The sequence below is a fragment of the Trichosurus vulpecula genome, chromosome 2 (assembly GCF_011100635.1).
Source record: "Trichosurus vulpecula isolate mTriVul1 chromosome 2, mTriVul1.pri, whole genome shotgun sequence".
In the NCBI taxonomy this organism is placed as follows: Eukaryota; Metazoa; Chordata; class Mammalia; order Diprotodontia; family Phalangeridae; genus Trichosurus; species Trichosurus vulpecula.
The window spans coordinates 44,124,992-44,147,225 of NC_050574.1; the positions used below are offsets into that span (position 1 = coordinate 44,124,992).

At 38.6% G+C, this 22,234-nt stretch overlaps 1 protein-coding gene and 1 pseudogene across 1 annotated transcript in view; both read left to right on the forward strand.

The window, feature by feature from the left end:
* Nucleotides 1–2,343: 2,343 nt before the first annotated feature.
* LOC118839888 lies at nucleotides 2,344–3,481 on the forward strand (annotated as a pseudogene).
* Nucleotides 3,482–7,067: 3,586 nt separating this feature from the next.
* The window catches only part of LOC118836415 (vomeronasal type-2 receptor 116-like), a 34,409-nt gene continuing 19,242 nt past the window's right edge, over nucleotides 7,068–22,234 (forward strand). The window contains exons 1-2 of the mRNA XM_036743720.1: nucleotides 7,068–7,250; nucleotides 21,916–22,143. Of these exons, the coding sequence (XP_036599615.1) occupies nucleotides 7,068–7,250; nucleotides 21,916–22,143 (411 nt within the window). The remainder of the gene's footprint in view (nucleotides 7,251–21,915; nucleotides 22,144–22,234) is intronic.

Genomic DNA, 22,234 nt, shown 5'->3' on the forward strand with positions numbered 1-22,234 from the left:
GATCATCCACCTCCAGAATTGTGATTATCATGTCATAGGCAGGACCAGTGACATTAATCTGCAAAGGGGAAAAGGGATGTGTCTGAAAGAGTGAACTTTTGTCCCACATGAAAATGTCATCAAGGAATCCTACTGACTGACAATTCCCCATCTGCAATTACTAATGAGTAATGACAACGGCCAAGTCATCAAGTAAACTCAGAGGACAGAAAATTTCCTGGGCTCCAAGAGACTAGAGGTGCAGCTGTTAAAGAGAGAGTTACAGGCAGAGGAAAGAGAACTAACACTTTATTTGGGGGACTTCCATTAGTAACCTTGGCCTTTTTTTGGCGTTTGACTTTTGGGGTTCCCACTCACTAGAAGAGTGGCGCTTGACTCTGGGCAAGCCATACTGCCCCCGGCTTTGCTAACCCAGATGTTGTTTTATATTTGGTCTGTTTATAATGTATGTTTGTAATTTGTTTGTATTTGCTCTGAAGTTCAGGTTGCTGGCTTTTCCTCCTGACGTGAGTTTATATATGTATGTTTGATTAAAGTAAGATTGTTAATCTCTTAAAGTTACTTTCCTTAGTGAAGCAGTTCAAAGAACTTGTGCTGGAAGCCCTCTGTATGCTGGTTGTCGTTGGTCTTACACAGCCACAGTAGTGACTAGCAAATTGTTCCTACACACACACACACACACACACACACACACACACACACACACACTAGCCAAATGTTAACTAACCCAGTACAGGATGAAGGAGGAATCACTAGGAGAAATTATAAATAGATGTAAAAAAAGAGATGTGCTAAATATATACTGTGAGAGATTTTAACAAAGTTAAGTTTCCACAGAATAATTAAGTTTCAGTTTCTTAGAAACCTTGAACACAAAGGAGTGGAAAATTAACAGAGATAGGTGGGCCCAGCCAATCGGAAAGCAAATAGTGGTTTTAGGAAAGACACAGGTTCGGTATGTAGGCTGATCCAGCACAAACCAGCCTCGTTAATTCCCAGTTAGCAACTGTTTAGCAACTGAGCATGCTTAATGAACTTCATGCATATAACCTTCCCTGCCCCACCCCACATAAAATTAGAGCCTCATTAACAGAACATGGGATGTATGATGAGGGAGGGGGGGATATGCTTATACATATTTGGGGAGACATACAACGGGCATACCAAGAAGAGTGTAACCCAGAAGGGAATGAATGGACCAATCTTTTCTCTGAAGGGAGGGACTTGCTGGACTAACAAAATAAAAGTTCCTCTCACTTCGGTACTTATCACTCCCTTTTCCTAAAGAAGAGCAGGTCCCGCTTCTAGCTAGAAATGTAAGCCCACCTCCTTTGGATTCTTCCATAATAAATTGTCCTTGATACTTGAATCTCAGTGTCAAGTGTGTTTCTAACAATACTATATCACAAAAATTTAAATAGTAAAAAATGACATAAAATTAAATCTCTATTTCATGTGCAATCTTTTTTTCTATTCTACTATGTTACGGAAATGCTTGTTTTATTTCTTAAATTCAGAATAAATAAAATGTTATTTGTAAAAAAAATTAGAAAACAAAAAGGAAGAAGGTTGTAGAACTTGTCATTTCCTGTAATTGGTGTTCATGTTCTTTTTCTCTTTTTCTCATGAAAAAGAATATACAAAAATCTCTTTTTCTCTTTTTCTCATGAAAAAGAATATACAAAAATAGAGAAAAGGAATGGGGAATGGGAATAGAGGAACCTCACTCTTTTCTGAATTGGACAAACACATGAACAATTTGGTGTAGAAATACATCATTCTCAACAGGCAAACAAGCAAGGCTGGTGGGAACCTAAGAGGAAGGGAATAGTTACAAATTAAATAAAAAGTTCTAATCAAGGAAGGAAAGGGAAGCATAGGTGAGAATATAGGAAGGCATGGAAAGGGGTGGCAAAGTGAGGAGAGGTGACGTGAGAATCTGAGTTAGAAACTAAATGTAGTATAAGAAGAAAATGCAATATTATTGCTCCTGAAAAAATGGCAATAGAAATTGCGTCAAAAAGTCCTAGAAGGAAGAATTAATACAGAGGAGCATGGAGGGATGGCAATATTAGAACCTTACTCTCATCTGGGTTGAAAAGGAAACAATGTATACCTTTAAAAGTGTCTAGAAGTCTCCTGAACTTCTAGACAGGTGATAAAACTGGGGAGACAGTGGGGGACGGACTTTTAGAAAGGTGCAGAGACTAAGATTAGGAGGGTGAGGTAAATGGATGAGATAATAGTAGGTAAGTGAGCTTCGTCCAGCTGGAGCTTATTCTCCTCAACTGACCAGAGTGGGTGAATCCCCTGCGCTGGGGCCCTTCTGCACCCTTCCCCATTCCAGCTTTTTCCCTTTTGAAAACACTAAGAATAATGTCGTCACATCAATTTTTACTAGAGTCAATCACCTGCCATGCTTGGAACAGAGACCATACTCAGATTGCCCTTAGCCCTAACAATCACGAAGTCCACATTTACAAGAAGAATTGGAACCAATGGGTGAAAGCCCATGAACTGAAGGGACACAATGGGTATATCACAGGTATTGACTGGGCTCCCAAGAGCATTTGAATTATAACTTGTGGTGCAGACTATAATGCCTATGTCTGGAGTCAGAAAGATGGCATCTAGAAGCCAACCCTGGTGATCCTGAGGATTAACCATGAAGCCACCTTTGTGGAATGGTGTCCTCTGGAGAAATTTGCCGTAGGTAGTGGAGCTCAACTGATTTCTGCGTGCTACTTTGAGTCTGAAAATCACTGGCGGGTAAGCAAATACATAAAAGAAGCTAATTCATTCTACTGTCCTTAGTTTGAACTGGCACCCCAACAATGTTTTGCTGGCTGCTGGATCTTGTGACTTCAGAGTTCTTTCTGCCTACATTAAAGAAGTTGATGAAAAGCCATCTAGTACTCCATGGGGTACCAAGATGCCTTTTGGTCAACTGATGTCAGAGTTTGGTGGTACCAGAAGTGGTGGTTGGGTCCATGGAGTTAGTTTCTCTGCCAGTAGGAACCGCCTCGCTTGGGTCAGCCATGATAGTACTGTATCAGTTGCCAATGCCTCCAAAAACATGATGGTTTCACAGCTGAAAACAGAGTTCTTCCCACTCCTGAGTGTGTCATTTGTCTCTGAGGATAGCATGGTAGCCCCTGGCCATGACTGCTGCTCAATGCTGTTTAATTATGATGATCATGGCTCCTTGACCTTCGTCTCCAAATCAGACATTCTAAAACAGAGCATCCAGCACAACATCTCTGCCACAGAATGCTTCCACAACATGGATGAGAGAGCCATGACTGAGGATCACAACACTGCTCTAGATATGCTACACCACAACAGTATCACTCAAGTATCTATTTATGAAGTGGACAAGCAAGACTGCCACAAATTTTGCACCACTGGCATTGATGGAGCAATGAGAATTTGGGATTTCAAGACTTTAGAGTCTCTGATCCAGGGGCTACGAACCATGTGAAGCTGTATTTCCATTCTCTAGCATGATAGACACTTGACAGAATGCAGTTTCAGCATTTGCATGAAGATGGGAAAGACCCTACCACAAGTCAATACTGAGAAAATATCCCTTGCACATGTCTTTTTTTAACATAACTGGAGAATGTATTGGTTTAAAAGATCAACAGTGATGTCTTTTTCATTGGCTACTTCAATCCATTCTTGACCAAAGCTACTCGTTAAGTAGTTTATCATGGGAAGTTGTCACACAAAATTAAAGGGGGATTTTATGTAAATTGTCTGCTACAAAAATTTAAAAAAATATATGAAAAAATAGATAAGGAAGGGACTTTTAGAGGGTTGGGTAAAATAAGGGATAAGAGGGTAAGGAGCAAAAATAAGGTAAAAGGGATATGGTAAAAAGAGAGTGTGAGAAGGAAAATAGTGAGTAGAAATAACAGGGCTTAGACCAATGTCTTACACCATTTACCAAGATAAGGTCTAAAGGGGATATATGTCCTAGATATAAAGAGAAATTTTACAAGAAAAATAGAACATGGAACATATTACTTATCAAATTTATGGAAAAGTGAACAACTTATGAATAAGTTATAGAGAGTAAAGATAGGTGTAAAATGGATAATTTCAATTACATTAAATTTAAAGGGGTTTTGTACAAATAAAAAAATATAGCCAAGATCAAAAGGAAAGCAGAAAATTGGAGGGATTATAGACAGTCACATAAAGGTCCTATATATATATATATATATATATATATATATATATATATATATATATATATATATATGTAACTTTGTCAAAAGTATAAGAATATGAATCATTCCCTAATTGATAAATCATCAGAGGATATAAATGGGAAGTTTTCTGATGAGTAAATCAAAACAATTTATAGTCATATAAAAATGCTCTAAATCATTAGTGATTAGAGAAATGCAAATTAAAACAACCTTGATGTGTCATTTTCACCTATCAGATTGGCTAAAGTGATAAAAGGGGAAAGTAATAAATGTTGGAGGGGATATGGCAAAATTGAGACACTAATTCATTGTTGGTGTAATTGTGAAATGATCCACCCTCTTAGGACAGCAATCTGGAATTATTCCCCAAGAGTTATTAAACTGCCTATACTCTTTGACCCAGCAATATCACTACTTGGTCTATTTCCAAAGATAATTAGGGGAAGAGGAAAAGATCCTGGATGTTCTAAAATGTTTATAGCAAGTCTCTTTGTTATGGCAAAGAACTGGAACATTTAGGGATGCCTATCAATTGAGGAATAGCTGAACAAGTTGTGATGTGTGATTGGGATGGGATACTACGATGCTCTAAGGAATGATGAGCTCAACGATTTTGGAGATGCCTGGAAGGACTTGTACAAGGTGTGAAGTGTGGGATGAACAGAACCAAGAGAACATGGTATACAGTAATAGCAATATTGTTTTAAGAATGACTTTGAGTGAATAAATTATTTTGAATATTATAAATACCTAAATTAAATATAAAGTACAGATGAAGAAAGAAGCTATCTGTATCCAGAGAAAGAAATGATACATAGAAGTATGCATAGAATAATACCTATTTGGGCCTAATGCTAGCCATCCCTAGGATGGGGACAGGGAAGGAAGATATTAAAAAAGAAAGGTACATGATAATTTTATAGTATATTTGAAAGGCAGTAATAGATTTGCATAGTAGATTTGCAGTTCCACGTGCAATCACCTTTTCATTGCACTGCTATGGAAATATGTTTTATTCCATAAATTAAAAGTAAAATTTTTAAAAAGTCCTAGAGAGAATGAACTGAAGCTGAGTGAAGTGAGAAGCAGAACATTTTATACAATGCCAAATACTTTATACAAAAAAAAAAAAAACAACTTTGAAAGACTTAACAATGTTGATGAATTCAATGAATTGCCTACAGAGGAGCTATGATGAACCGTGTTGTCCAGCCCTTGATGGAGAGGTGATAGAATCAGGTACACAAAGAATTGTCCGATTTTGGACATAACCACTGTGTAAATTAGGTTTTTTTACTGTAGTTATTTATTAGAAGACATCTTATACTTAATTTTTTAAATTTGGAATTGGAAGTGAGTGTAGGGAATTTAGGAGTAGTGATACCAAAAAACTGGGTTATTGAACCACCTTTAATGCATAGAGAAAAAGAGCAGGAAGGTCAGAAGGAAACACTGGCAAGCAATACCATTGAATGCAGTGTTTGAAATGAATATGTATATATGCATACATTTGTATTTATTCCTATATAAGTGCGTGTAGGGTTAGTACTGGAAAAAAGCCCTAAAATACACTTAAAAGTGAAAAATCATAAAAACTTAAACTGTGAAAGGTGGAAGCCCAAACATGGTGACCTGTTTACAAATTATAACTTAGATACAAAATTATAACTTAAACACTGAGTCAAAGCCTAAGATATTATGACCTATGAAAGCCAAAAGAAGAATATTGTGATTGTGACATGATCCACACACAAACTTGTTTGGTCGTAACATTGGCTTAACTACCAAGCTCATTACTAAGCAGAAAACTAAAAATATCCACCAATCAGTAATGATGTACTTTCTAGCTCCTCCTGCCTTTGTCTGTTTTCTATAATTACCACTGGAATTTTAGGGTTCTTCAGCAGAGACTCCATGATTGGTCTGGCTGCTGCCCTAGGCTGAGGATGATTAATTTCTTAGAAGGGATCCATCATACTGTCCCAAATGTAAGTAACTCAAATTAATTTAATTACTACCTATAATCAATCTGGAACTTGGCCTCTTCCTTTGGTATTAAAAGAATACACTTTGGTTATGGGGGAGGTACAGGATTCCCCAGCCAGGGGAATTCTGAACCTTACAGAGCATGTGTACATACACATATATTTGCACATGTATGTATACTGCATACAATATAAATTTATCTAGTTCCCCATATAGAACTTAATATATCATATTTATGTTAGGTATGTTTGTGTTTGTGCAATATGCATAACCTACATGTGTGTATATGTATATGTGTATATACACATATATACTAATATATGTTAATATATGTATAGATAAATATTATAAAGCATGTGGTATGAAATGGAAACTCATCATGTGATACACAAATCTCTTATTGCATCCTTCTGTGAACATATAAATGCTCATATCACTGCCCCATCATGGCACAGGGGCTTGTGTAGCTCAATGAAATTATGAACTAGGCCATGCAGTGTAGCCCAAGGTGGAAAGAAATTATGCAGTGTAGCCCAAAATGTAAAGAAATTAGTGAAGGGTTCTGACAAAACGTGATCCACTGAAGAAAGAAATCACAAAAAACTCCCCTGTCTTTGCCAAGAAAACCCTATGGACATTACTAAAATGACAAAAGATGTGACATTGGAAGATGAGCCCTTCAGGTCTGAAGGTGTCCAATACACCCCAGAGGAAGAACAGAGAACAATTACAAGTAGCTTCAGTACTAATGAAGTGGCTGGATCAAAGCTGAAAGGAAGCTCAGCTGAGGATGTACCTTGTGATGAAAGGAAAGTCTGATTCTGCAAAGATCAATATTGCATAGGAACCTGAAATGTGAGAACTATGAAAGAAGATAAACTGGATGTGGTCAAACAGGAGATGGACAGATTAAATGTCAGTATTGTGGGTGTCAGTGAACTTAAACTGATGGAAATGGGGGAATTAAATTCAGAGGATCATTACATACACTGCTGTGGGCAAGAATGCCTTACAAGAAATGGAGTAACCCTCATAGTCAATAAGAGGGTAAGGAAAGCCATACTTAGGCATAATCTCCAAAATGACTGAATTGTATAGTTGAATCCAAGGCAAACCATTCAACATCACAGCAATAGAGGTTTACGGTCCAATCAATGATGCAAAAGAGAGTAGAGTCGATTGGTTCTATAAAGGCCTACAACATGTCCTAGAAATAACTTCAAAAAAGACATGATATTCATCATAGGGCATTGGAATTCTAAAATAGGAAATCAAAAGATAACTGGAATAACAAACAAGTTTGGCCTTGGAGTACAAAATGAAGCAGGGCAGAGAGTAATAGCATTAGACTCTCTTAGTTAGACCAGAGACTCCCTGTCTGTGGGCCTTATTAATAAAATGATTATACTACCCAGAAACTATGTCTCTTGAACATTTTCAAATGTCACAAGAGGTAGGGAAAACAACAGAGGAAAGGAGAGCATCAACAGGAGAGAGACAAAGGTCTCAGAGGTTCTTCAAAGCAGAAATATGAGAGAAAGGCAATAGATATAAGAGCAGAGAGATACCCTAAAAGAAGAAAGGAGAGAGGAAGAGGAAGGAAGGGGAGATGAGGAGCAGGGACAGACATTAGAAGAAGAACCAAAAGCTTTAGTCTGCCAGGAAAGACACAATACTCAGAATGCAGAGAAGATAGGGATAGGGACTTTACAGTCTTTTACAAGCCAAAAAGACCAGAGCAGTCATATCAGGAGAGTGCGGTTTGAAAGAATGCCCCTGACAACATGTGATGAATAACAGATCTCTCAAGCCAGGGACAACAGTTAAGGGATGTTGAAAGATCACCTGTGAGAGGTGAGAAGGTCATGGAGGAGGAGAAAGAAACTCAATAAATACAGCGATGCGCTAAGATACCAAGGAAAAATTCCAAGGGCTCTTGCACAGTCTTTTCAAGGTACCTTTCTTGCCCCCAAAAAGACAGGGCCTGAACAACACCCTAACCCTCTAATTGTCTCCTGTAAGAGATATTTTTTTGCTTCTAAGCTCCTAGATGTAAAACTGAAATATAAGAAGATACTCACCTTATCATTCTCTGCTTCTAGGCTGGAAGACAGGGCTGCACCAAACAGAATGTCCCTTTGTAAGTGTGTGTGAATGTATGGTGGGACAGCCAGATCCTAGTTATAAGCCAATCTGCCTCCAGAACTGTCATTATCATGTCATGGACAGGACCAGTGACATTCATCCACAAAGGTATAAAAAGCGATGTGTCTAAAAGTATAAACTTTTGCCCCATGTTAAAATGTCTTCAAGGATTCCCACTGATGGAGAATTCCCCATCTGCAATTACTAATGAATAATGAAAATGACCAAGTCACCAATTAAACTCAAAAAGGAAACTCCAAGAGAGCAGTGGTGCAGTTGTTAAAGAAGTTGTTACAGGCAGAGGAAGGAGAACTAACACCTCATGGTTACTTCCATTAGCAACCTGGGCCTGGCGTGGGGGTTGTTTTGAGGGCTTCCAGGCTTTGCATCCTCACTCTTTTTCATTCAAGTTCCCAGCCTCCCAATGCAGTCTCTGCATATGAATTCCCACATAATACTAATATTCCTAAGTATGGTAGTGATGCCATTTTTTTGCCTTTGCATTTATTCTTTCCAATTCCTATGGTCCGATCACCTGATGGCCCCCATCCTTATGATGATCACCAGCAAGAAATGGACTTTATTGTCAGTAGGGAAAGTTATACACAACTCTATAAGGACCTAACTTTCTTCAATCTCTAATAAAGTTTTTATTTCTGAAAGATGTTATAATTCAGTCAAAAGGGTAATAAATTTGCAGGACCTTTGATGCAGGCTTATCTCTTAGGTATGTGGGGTGTATGTGTGCGTGTGTGTTGTGTTGAATTATTTTGCCATGTGGATTGTGTCCACATTAATCAAAATGTGGCTTGCAGGCAAGCAAGAATACCTATTTCTAGAATCACCTTCCTCCACCCTTGTCTAAGGAGACTTTGATCTGCTTCCTAACAGGATGCAGGAGGCTGAGGCCAGAGGCTGGCCACTCTGCTCTACTCAGCGCATGCAGGGTAAAATTATATCTATCTTCATCCTTAAAGATGATTAGTCTAGGGGAAGTAATTCTTAGGTTCAAGTTCTTCTTCTGATTGTTATCCCTTAAGAAGAAAGGACTGTCCCCAAGTTATTTATCCACCAGATGCCAGCTTCACAATGAATAGACACAATCAACTGCAAATAAACTGATTTAACCAAATCAGTAGCAACTCAGGAATCCAAAAAACTATACATTGGAGACTTTATGTCAGACAATACAGAGTGAATGATCTGTCTCATTGGGAGCAAGATAATAGCTCAACCAAGAGAAAGAGGGAGTCTTAGAACTTACCCAAAGTAAATGGGGATATGATCAACGTGTCAGCTCTGCTACATGTTGGTTTCCTCCCTGGCACTCGTCTGAAGGGAGTTTGAAACAACATGATTTCCTCTCCAAGCTTGAATCCAAAAAAGATCTCTCCTCTCTCTAGTTCTCATCAACTCCTCACTTCCCATGGGCACAGTGCATTGAGTAATCAATCTGCACCAATGAGGAGAATCTTATAAAATGGCCCTGTGAACCATAGGTTACATTTATATTGGAAAGCTGTGTGATATCAGCTTTCTCCTCTATACAATGAGACCTATAGTTTGTTTATACTTCTTTTTTACTAATTACATAAATGATAACTGAACCAGTACAAGATGAAGAAGGAATCACTAGGAAAAAAAAGTATGTCAAAGAAAAGTTCTGATGCAATTTTATTTTCATTTCAAGCTAGGGCAGAGAAAAATTATGAATGGGTGTAAAAAGAGATATGTTAAATATATATTTTACATACTATGTCACAATAATACAAATATTAAAAAGGATAAAAACCTATATTTGGATACTTGATATTTCCTCAGTAACTAATGGGTTAAAGAAAAAGAAACACAGAAACAATAATAAAACAAAGGAATGATCATACAGATCTGACAGAGCGCGCAGAAAAATGGCCAAAAAAATTATGGGTATAGCCACCTGTTAGAAAGGTTGGAGAAAGGCAGGAACATTAATACTTTTTTACATAGCTGGGAATTTGTAGTGATTACAATAATACAAGATTAGCTATAATAAAATGGCTAGCATTTATGTCGAGAACATTATGTGTCAGAGGGTATGCTAAATAGAACATTATTGCCACTGATTCTAAAAACAACACTGGAAGGCAGGGACTTTCATTATTCCCATCTTAGAATTTAAGAAATGGGGGCAAACAGAAGGTAATTTGTTGAAGGGCATGCAGCTGTGAGGATTCAGATCCCAGCAGGCTTCTGTTCTGAAGGACTTTGGCCAAGCTGACTATTGAGGTCCAAGCAAACTTCCTCAGCCCTGAACCCTGGAAAGAAGGAGGGGAAAAGTGGGCCCAGGAGTGAGTTTTGATGAAAGCCTATGTCATGTCCTGGGGTCTGCTAGTGCAGCCTTGCTGCCAGTAGCATGGAAGATTGGGGAGGCATGCTGAGTGATCTCAGGGTCAGTAAGCATCAGTACTAGGAGATTTTTAACTTTCTTTTGGGTTCTTGGTGTCCTATACCACGGAGCCAGCTGAAGTTGCTTTGTCTTTGAAGCATATTTTCTGTTTGGGAGAGGTTTGAGATGTCATGGGGAACAGATAAAAAGTCTAGTCTGCTATCAAGTTCTTCATGTTACCTGGAAGTGGAGTGGAAGACTTTCGAGGATTTCTAATTAAAAAGACCATAACAAATACAAGAATAGAATAAATATTAACCCCCACTTGAAAGAGAGGTGATAGAATCAAGTACAGAAAGAGTTGTAAATTTGGTACAGAGCCATTGTGTAAATACGGTTTGCTTTACTGTACTTATCTATTAGAAGACATTTTTATCTTTGTTTAATTGGGGGCTGGAGGGGAGGTTGGGGACATCAGCAATAATGGTGCCAAAAATCTGGGTCATTGAACCACTTAATTCACAGAAGAAAAAAATGGTGAAAGGTCAGAAGGAAACGCTAACAAGCAATATAATCTAATGCAGTGTCTGAAATGTATGTGTGTGTGTATATATATACATATATATGTACATACATGTGTGTATATACTCCCATATTGGTATATTTTGTGTATCCATATGTAAGTATAATTGTATATCACATACATTGGTCTTATAATTAATATATAACTTAATATATTATGTTTACATTATATTTATTTCCATACATATATGCAACATACATACTAAATGTATGCATCTGTGTATATACATATTCTAAAGCAAGTGATGCAAAAGGAGATTCATCCTATGATATGCAATTCTCTTCTTGCATCCTGCCATGAATATATAAATGCTCATCTTTGTTTTCAAGTTAAGAAGTCAAAACAAGACTACTCCTGACAATATACATGATAAGATGACTTGAGAAAAGAAGCGGTAATAAAACATTACCAAAGTCACAAACATGATATAATTCATGTATTAAATGTATACATGCATTAGAGGCAGCTGGTGGTACAGCAAATAGGGTTCAAAGCCTGAAATCATGAAGGCCTGAGTTCAAATCCAGCCAAAACCCTTACTGGCTATGTGACTCTGGACAAGTAACTTAACCTCTGTTTGATTCAGTCTTCTCATCTGTCAGATAGGGATAATAACAGCACCTACCTCCTGGGGTTGTTGTAAGGATCAAATGAGATTATAATTGTAAAATACTTAGCACAGTCCCTGGCGTGTAGTAGGTATTACATAAATGTTTGCTATCATCATCATTACTGTACATTTGTACAAATATATGCATGCATTATATATGTGTGTATACATATACATACACACACATATATAAAATTTGGGGTGTTTATATCACATACATATATAAACGTTTGCAAACAGCCATATGAGTTTGTGTACATACATAGACGTGTGTAGGAATATCACCTAAGACATATAAAACTGAATCTGCTCTAAGCTCCTGATGAATGTAGGGGAAAGTGATGGTCATGACCAAATGTTGAAATAGCCAGAATTTCTGTTCTTCTATCGGACCTTGTGCCTTGGGGCTACTGAATGAGCAGCAAATGCAGCTAGATTACTCAGCATTTCCCTGCTTTCTGAAAATGAAAGTTTCTTTCTCCTAGAATAGAGCTCATGTAGAACCTTGGACTTTTGGATCATCTCACTTTATAAATGGGTGGAATCTGAAATGACTGAGAAATCAAAAGTGCTATCATCTGAATATACCAGTTTATTAAGCAACGCAAAATAAATTAGGGACAGTTTTCCTCAACTTGTTCCTGGACCCATAATACGAGGGAGGGGGAGGGGGCGGGGAGAGACAGATTTTTATGCATTAAAAGCAAACAACAGGATATAACAAGAAATAAACCAGGATACAAGGTTAGGTAATCTGAATTCTAATTGAAAGGAAAGATTAGGGGTTTTCTGAGTTGGGAGTTTCAGAAATTTAGAGGGGGAGAGTGAACAGGTGTAATTCCCTGAAACCACAAAAAGAGGTGTCCCACCCCTCCCAAGTGTCGGTATTCAATCAAAGGAAGATGGAAACAGTGACTAATTAACCAGTACAGGGACAGCTTTTAGATAAATATATGGGCTGCTTGAGACATATAATTGCGAAAAACTCCTGGCATCCATCTTGGGACCTGACTGAGTTTGTGGTCAGCATAAACTAGGTCCTTAGTTTAGGATCTCTAAGCAACAAGGACAGGTTTTCTAGCTTCCCAGCCACCAGGGCTAGGGTCAAACAATGTAATAAAATTTTGTCACAGTTCCCATAATTGACTAAAGTTTTCTCATGAGACAGAAATTGGAGTAAACCCATAATTGAATAGAAGGGGAACTGAGTAAGATTTAGAATTGAGTCACAAGATGGAGTTAGTTTGGTTCACACAATTCTTATAATTCTCTCAAAGCTTACTTTCCGGGGATAAGTGAGTAAGTTGTCTCTGTCTCCTGCGGATCCCACTTCAGATCTAGTCAAGCGCATTCCACGGACAACCAAGGCCACAGCACACACAATATTGTATCCAGTATAACTCTGGGCAGATGTAGACATTCCAAAATAGCACAAAGTTAGCACCTTGGAGGAAATATTTTGTGAGCAGAGTTAGAGCTCTGTTTTTTCCAGAGTCGTGTGAACATTCAAAAAACTAAGTAACTGAAAATCTTTTAAAGAAAATATCTTCTGGGTATTTAGCAGGTGTCACTGCTCTGAAAAAAAGATGTAAAACTCTTACCCTCTTTAGTCTTGCATGAAAATATAGTAAGAGGCAGTTTTCTGCTTTTTCTCTCACCTCACTAACTGCTCCTGCTGAGTCTGTATGAAGGCAGTTTTCCACTCCTGCTACAGGGCTCCGTATACAATATAATCTCAGGACATTCACCCCTCCAGCACAGTCTAGAGCTGAGCTAATCCACTCAAGCCCTGGCTCTGGCTATCCCTGCCTTCCCCAAGCCTCTGCTTGTTTTACTTCCACAGCTGCTGCTCTGGCCTGTCCCCTCTGGAGAGCTAGTGGGGTAGGGAGGGAGAAGGAGAGGTTATCTCCCAGGGGCCCTGCTCTAGGCACTCAGGAAACTGCTCCCATCACTGTCATTTGCCTGTTTTTCCTCAGGTCACTGCTGCTCCTGGGGCTCCATAGAACCATAGCCATCACAAGTACAAACAGCAACCAAATAACTGGGAAACATCCAACCACTATCCCAGTCCCCCAAAACCCCATACTTTCCTTTTAGTGTGCAGATCCTGCCTGACTATGCCATTTTGTAACAACAATGCTACTTGCTGCTACTGTGGCTGTGTAAATCCAATAATACCAGCACAGAGGAGGGCTACTAGCACAGGTACTTTGATTTGCTTTTCTAAGGAAAGCAATTTTAAGTGGTCAACAATCTTACTTGAGTTAAACATACATGTATCATTCAGTTAGTTCAGGGGAAAAAGTTAGCACCCTGAACATCAGAGAAAACACAAACATAAATTACAAGCAGAAATTATATAAACAAAGCAAATAACACAAATCAGCAGAGTTTCTAATTGTCCATAGCAATACATACATACATACATATATATATATGTGTGTATATATATATATATATACATATATATATATATACATATATGCTTCTTTAGGGTCAGAGGTCATTACAACCATGTGACTCAAACTCATGTGACTTAGGCTTTTTTGTGACTTAAGCAGGTCATCAAAGACTCTTGATTCAATCAAAGACTCCTGATTGAAAAAAAAAGGAAGACTCAAAGGCACTTGATTGCCTTAGTGTTGAGAAGCACTCCAAAACAAAAGACAACAAAAAGTCCCACTTTACTTGCCATTACAAATGTATATATGTACATGTACATATATATAGTTACAAATGCACATATATGTGTTTGTATGTTTATATATGGATCTCACATTAAAAACCCTAATACAAAGATAATCAGATTTTGAGAAGCAGAATAGTGAAGAGGAAAGAAAACCATTTTAAGTTTAATACATAGTTTAAAAATACACATAATAGAAGGTCAAATTTTGCATATAATCTTATTTTTAATTATTTTATTAATATAATTGATTTTATCAATAAGAAAAGTGACACAAATCATAGGATTGTATCAGTAGATGAAGAAAAAGCTTTCGATAAAATATAACACTCATTCCTATTAAAAAATATTTGAAACCATAGGTATAAAGGGATTTTTCCTTAAAATAATAACAAGCTTCTATCTAAAACCACCAGCAAGCATTATATTTAATGGGGGTAAGCTAGAAGCCTTCCCAATAAAATCAGGCATGAAAAAGGATGCCCATTATCATCAACACTATTTAATATTGTATTGGAAATATTAGCAAGAGTAGTGAGAAGAAAAAAAACTGAAGGAATCAGTCCCTCCCTCATCCTCTCCCACTACCCTATCCCCTTGCCTTATTTCTGAATTGAGAAGACTTTTACAGCTTCTAGTATATGTTGTTCCCTCTTTAGTGCATTCTCATTGAGAATAAGGTTCCAGTGGTACCCACCTTCCTCCTTACTAGCTTCTTTTCTATCAATTTTTCCTTTTATGCCTCTTTTCTATAAGATAATAATTCCTTTTTATCTCGCCCTACACAATTTTATTTTTTAAATGACCCCATCATACAGCTTGGCCCAAGCCTTTCTTTCAAGCCACCCAAATAATGATGACAGTCATAAGAATACTGGTAACATTTTCACATGTGAGAAGTAAATAATTTGATCATATTGAGACATCAGATGTACTAGATGGAGAGTCATGTACCTGTGAACTCACTGACACACTGCAAAGATTCAGCAAGATTTCCCAGCAAAAAAATCTGGGAGCATCACAAATCAAATCTATAAAATATGATGCTGTCTTCATTCCAAGGAGTATCTCTCTATGCTCATTATTTTTTCCTATCATCCGATTCCTCAAAGGGTAATGTCCTTTCTTCCTCAATCCCTAAATGTCAGCAAGATTGTAACTCTTCTGATGTTCTGATTCATCAAAGGCTATTTCACTTTAGCAAAGGAACTGAAATGGAATACACTGTGAGGTGTGCGGCTAGCTCGGGGACTTGGCTGGAGGTTGGTAAATGGAAAGAGGTACAACTCTGACTCAATTCAGAGAGATATCTCTGAGAGATTGCTTCTAATTAATGAGGCATTATGAGAAAGGCCCATGCAAAGTGTCTGTCAATTTGTACTCTCTCTAAGATAGGGGACATTTGGAACAGTCTCTGTGTAATGCTGGGCTAACTAGAAAAGGACCCTTGTATAAGAACCAGATTAAAAGTCAGGATTTGGGAAGTGAACACCATGGGCCCCAGGAGCAGGAAAACTTCCAGGCTTCCTGCTAGAACAATGTGGGAAGGAATCCTCCACTTTCACCCAGTCCCTGACACTCTAACTTGGTCATCTCACACAGACTTCTGCCTGATGCAATATCTGTCAACTCCAGAGTCATTGCAGGAATCCTGACTTTTGACATAGCGTCACACAGGCTGGGGCACAACTACAGCTCAAGTTAAATCCCTGGGAATCTTTCTATTCTTCCCAGTACATTCTGCTGAGAATACCTGGACAGGGAAAGAGAAAAATATGTTTATCACTCCAACATGAGAACTCAGGTGCAGAGTCCCAAAGAGGGATGGTTCCAGAGCACCCATTAATTTGGCTCATCTTGATTGCACTTGGGGTAGGAAGAGGAGGGTGCTAAGGAGCCTATCCATTTCTTAAAATAAATATGCCTGGAGCAATAATTAAGCAATATCAGATCCTAATAAATATTCCCTGCTTCTTTCCTTTGTTTTGGTCAAGGGTCTGAATCATTCTCCATTTGTCTTCACAGGTGTCTGGAAGAAAAGTGGGATTCAGATTTTGCAAAGGAAATAAACATTTGCCTGAAGAAGAGTTTCACCATTAGGAAGTTCTTCACAATCCTAGTTCTACCGCAACCAGGTCTGATCTACAACACAGTCCCACCTTGGTATGACTGTTGTTTGTCCATGTGTTAGAATTTGAAGAGAGGCATTCCTGATGCTCTCACTTCTTTTCCTATTTCTGGGGCTGGAGCTTCCTCAGTCTATGGGTCATAGAGAAGCTCCTCTCTGCTTCCTGAAAAGAGACTTAGGTCCCACCCACTACAGGGATGGGGATCATATTGTGGGGGGATTTTTCCCTTTAATGATATATGAAATGACCATACCACAGAAATGGAAATATTTTTATATTCATCCTGAGAAAATTCTGAACAATTATCAGTAAGTTTGGGTTATTTCTTTCTTTTTTTTTTTTTTTTTGCTTTTTGGCAGGGCAATCAGGGTTAAGTGGCTTGCCCAAGGTCACACAGCTAGTACATGTGTCAAGTGTCTGAGGCCGGATTTGAACTCAGGTCCTCCTGACTCCAGGGCCGGTGCTCTACTCACTGCGCCACTTCTTTCATCCTTTCATCTCTGCCTCTCACTTTCTCTATGCATATATGTGTATATACATATACATATGTGTGTATAAACACATACAGATATAGTAGTACACTCGTTTGCATTGTGTCTGATTCTTTTTGACCCCATGTGGGCTTTTCTTGGCATATGCAGTAGAGCAGTTTGTCGTTTCTTTCTCTAGCTCATTTTATAGATGAGGAACTAAGGCAAATAGGGTTAAGTGACTTGCTCAGGCTCACATAGCCAGTAATTGTCTGGGGCCAGATTTGAACTCAGGAAGATGAGTCATCCTGAGTTTAGGCTCAGCAATCTATCCACTGCAGCACCTAGCTGCCCCATAGAGATATACATTTGATTGATACAAATATTGATATGTTTCCATATAAGTAATCAATATATGAAATACAATGATAATGCTGTTATTCTAAATAAAAATAATAAAATATTGTACATTTAATATACTTAAATATAGGACTGCAGACCAGCAAGTGGGCTGGTGTACCTGGGATCCAAGCGTATGTAGGAGGGGGTAAGAAGAAGAAGGCTGGAGTGGAGTGGAGGCTCCACTGCATATGCCAAGAAAAGCCCACATGGGGTCAAAAAGAATCAGACACAATGTAAATTGGCTCTAGAATATCAGGGCAGTTCTCCTTGACAATTTCTTGAAAGATGGTATCTAGGCTTTTTTTTTTTTTTGATCATGACTTTCAAGTAGTCCAATAATTTTTAAATTATCTCTCCTGGATCTATTTTCCAGGTCAGTGGTTTTTCCAATGAGATATTTCACATTGTCTTCCACTTTTTCATTCCTTTGGTTCTGTTTTATAATATCTTGATTTCTCATAAAGTCACTAGCTTCCACTTGCTCCAATCTAACTTTTAAGGTAGCATTTTCTTCAGTGGTCTTTTGGACCTCCTTTTCCATTTGGCTAATTCTGCCTTTCAGGGCATTCTTCTCCTCATTGGCTTTTTGGAGCTCTTTTGCCATTTGAGTTAGTCTATTTTTTAAAGTGTTGTTTTCTTCAGTATATTTTTCAGTATTTTTTTGGGTCTCCTTTGGCAAGTCATTGACTTATTTTTCATGGTTTTCTCACCTCACTCTCATTTCTCTTCCCAATTTTTCCTCTACTTCTCTAACCTGCTTTTCCAAATCCTTTTTGAGCTCTTCCATGGCCTAAGACCAGTTCATGTTTTTCTTGGAGGCTTTTGTTGTAGGCTCTTTGACTTTGTTGACTTCTTCTGACTGTATGTTTTGGTCTTCTTTGTCACCGAAGAAAGATTCCAAAGTCTGAGACTGAATCTGGGTGCATTTTCGCTGCCTGGCCATGTTCCCAGCCAACTTACTTGACCCTTGAGTTTTTCAGTGGGGTATGACTGCTTGTAGAGTAAAGAGTACTTTGTTTCAAGCTTGAGGGGATGCGCCGTTGTTTTCAGAGCTATTACAGCCAGCTCTGCCACACCTGCACTCCCCCTTCCCCAAGAACCCCCAACCCAGACTGGACTCAGATCTTCAGCAGGCTCTGCACTCCTGCTCTGATCAGCCACTTAATTCCTCCCACCAGGTGGGCCTGGGGCTGGAAGCAACTGCAGCTGTAGTTCTGTAGCTGCCCCACCTCTGCTGCCCCCATGGCAGTGGCTGAACCATGAACTCTATCACCCTGTCCCCAGCAGCTTTTCCCACTAACCTTCTCTGTTGTCTTTGGTGTTTGTGGGTTGAGAAGTCTGGTAGCTGCTGCAGCTCACTGATTCAGGGTGCTAGGGTCCGCGCCACCCACACTGGGCTCTGCTCCTCTCCCCTCTGCTCCCAGCTCCGTGCTCAATAGACCTCACCCAGCAACCATCCAGGCTGTCCTGGGCTGGAGCCCTGCTTCCCTCTGCTATTTTGTGGGTTCTGCATTTCTAGAATTGGTTCAGAGCCATTTTTTCTAGGTTTTTGGAGGGATTTGGCAGGGAGCTCTTGCTAGTCCCTGCTTTCTAGCCGCCATCTTGGCTCTGCGCCCCCCCCCCCCATAGTTTCTGTATGTCACAGGTTGGCCTAAGAAATTAAATGGGAGTTTTGGGGAGAGTTTTTCAGAAGCCTCAGATGACAGAGAAAAAGTTCAGAAATGCATAAATATTTGTACAGTAATGTGCAATTTCAACATTGTTAATACCATAAACATACACAATTTCAAAGAAAATTTATATATACACACAATTTCTTCTTTTCTGGTACAAAAGGAAGGCTAAAATATTTTATGCAGATTAACCTCTTTGATGTGGTAGGGATAACTGTAGTCGATGTTTAACTTAGAGGCAATAGTGAACTATTGGAGTTGGCTTTTTAGAGGTGTGAAATGGTCAGGTGTGTGCTGAAGAAAAATTCATATGGCAGCAGTGTGTAGGAGACACTGGAGTCATACATAAGAAACTGACAGGGAAATCAACTAAGAGGCTAGATGCATAAGTGAACGATCTTATAGAAAGGATCATTACACCCATAGACCTGATGAAGTCACAAAGAGTCAGAGTATAGAGTGAGAAAACAAAAGGTTTTAGGTCATTATTCATCCTAAGTTGTTTCAAAGAGGATCAGACACCCTAATGTGATGTTTTGGCTTGTACGTTAATTGGATTTAAGAAAGACAGAGTTACACAAAGCCATCAGCCTCACTCTCTTCTCAGAGTCATGGAAGTACAGAAACAAGACCAAAGTCAGGTCAACTGGCCATGGCCTGGGATTCAGTGAATAACCTTACCATCTTTGATGTCTAACCAAGCCCTAAACACTCCACAGTGTCTACTTCAGATACCTTCATGGTTATTGGAACAAATTGTTTTCATCCACCCATTACACCAAGTAAAGTCTTCATAGGCTTGGGGTAGACATCCCCTTAACCCACCTACGGCTTTGAGGCCTGTTAGTTGATTTCAGCCTGGTAAAGCCAACCTCCTGAGATGGTTTTACTAGAGTATGGCCAATGAACATGCTACAGAATTATAGAATGTCCTCAGTTAGTGGGCGTCATACAGATAGTGAACCAGAAAAGGAGCTAAAACAGTCAAATGAGTAGAAGAGGAACTAAATGAGGGTAAAATCACAAAACCAGAGAGGGGAGCAAATACCCAAGAGGAGTGTGATATTGACAGTATGAAACATATCAGATATTTCAAGAAGGATGAATATTAAGACTATCACATTTGATCATTAAGAGAACACTGACAACTTTAGAGGGAGCATCTACTGTTCAGTGATGATGTCAACATCTAAGTAAAGAGGCTGACTGTTAGGAGCATGAGTTGTGGTGTTCAGTGGAGGCAGTTTGATTTTGTTTGTTGCTGTTTCCTAGAAATTTCAATGATGAAGACAAGAAAGATGCAATACAATAGTTTAGCATGGGGCATTAATAGGGTTTAGTGAAGGTTTTTTAAAGAATTGGAATTGATGAGGTATGTTTGAAGGAAGTAGGAAAGGAACCATAAGATATGGAAAAGTACAAGATTCAAAAGAGAAAAAGAATTGAAGCAGGATATGTTTGGAGAAGGTGGGTAACTTTAGGTTAGAGAAGGGGGTTATGCCATTCATTCTGGAGAGAGCTCTTCTTGTTCAGTGATGACATTAGAATCCACAAAAAGTATTATGTGGACAAAACAAGCAGATTTTGTCATGGTGGTTGCTTTGTTCCCCCCTCCACTTAGAAATTGTGAATGAGAAAGGGAAGAGAAATAAAGGAAAATAGCTTGGGGAAGCTAGTATGGTTGAGTGTACTTTTTAATGATTGGAGTAGCTTAAATATATTAGAAAGAAGTAGGAAAGAAACAAGAGATGAGAAAGTAAAAGATTAAAAAAGATAAAAATAATTAAAGTAGGTGTTTGTGTGCAGAAGGTGGGGGAAAGTAAACTTGTTAGCTGTGTAAACATGGTAAATCTCTGTGTTGACCTTCACTGAGCTCATCAATAAAATGGTAGGGTTGGAATGGATGGTCTACAAGGTCTTCCGTAGATACCAGTCTGTGATACTCTGATTTTTATGAGTAGAAATGTTACCTGTTTTATGTCCTCAATATCCTCAATAAAGAGTTTAGGTGCTGAGGTGAAGAAAATAAGATAAGGGAGGCATAGGTGGCTTAAGAGGAGAAAATAAATGAGGTGGGGAATGAGGCACTAAATTAACTCTAAATGAATTAAAAGAATTCCTTACTGTTTGATGCTCAAATGCAGTTTCTTGATATAAATTTAGAATGTATTTACTACAGTGGTGTATGTAACTTCAACCAGCTCTGATCAATAGGAAGTGAATTGAATTGGAGGAGGATTGTGCTGAGGTTTGGCGAGAGATGAAAGGCAATAGGACAAGCAACCAAAGGATCGGAGAGTATAGAATGATGGAGGTAAGATTGGAAAGAAGGAAAGGAAAATATTCATCAGAGCTCTCACATTCTGAAAAAGTGCTGAGAGATGAAGCAGTTAGAAGTTCCACCAAAGGTGACAAATAGGTTTAAGGGGGTGAGAAATGGTAGGAAAAGGAAGAGCAAAAAGTTTTGATCAAATAAATGAATTGAAAAAATTTAATTGAAGTGGAAAATTTTCGGGTTGGAAGTATGAGATATAGTTTATGATCATCCTTATATGTGTCTGAAGTGGAGGAAAAGATCGTCTTGACAATTCAGAATCTTTTGGCTGTCCTTGCATTGAAGAGTCACTTTTAATTTCTTTTCCCATCCAGCTGCACTCCCTTCTTAGAAAGATCCAGTTTAACAACAGTGTGGGTGACCAGGTGTTTATGGATGAGGAAAGGATCCCCGTGGCAAACTATGATATTAACAACTTTGTGGCCTTCAACAATGGCACAAAAATTCTGGTGAAAGTGGGAGAGTTTATTCCTCACGCTCCCCCAGGTGAAGATTTCTCCATTCATGAGAATGCCATAAGGCGGAACCAATTTTATGTAAAGGTTAGTAGTAACTCACGTTGCAGTTTTTCAGAGGGTATGGACATAAGAGAGTCTATTAATGGGATTTTTGGTTTCACTTGTTTTTTCCCTC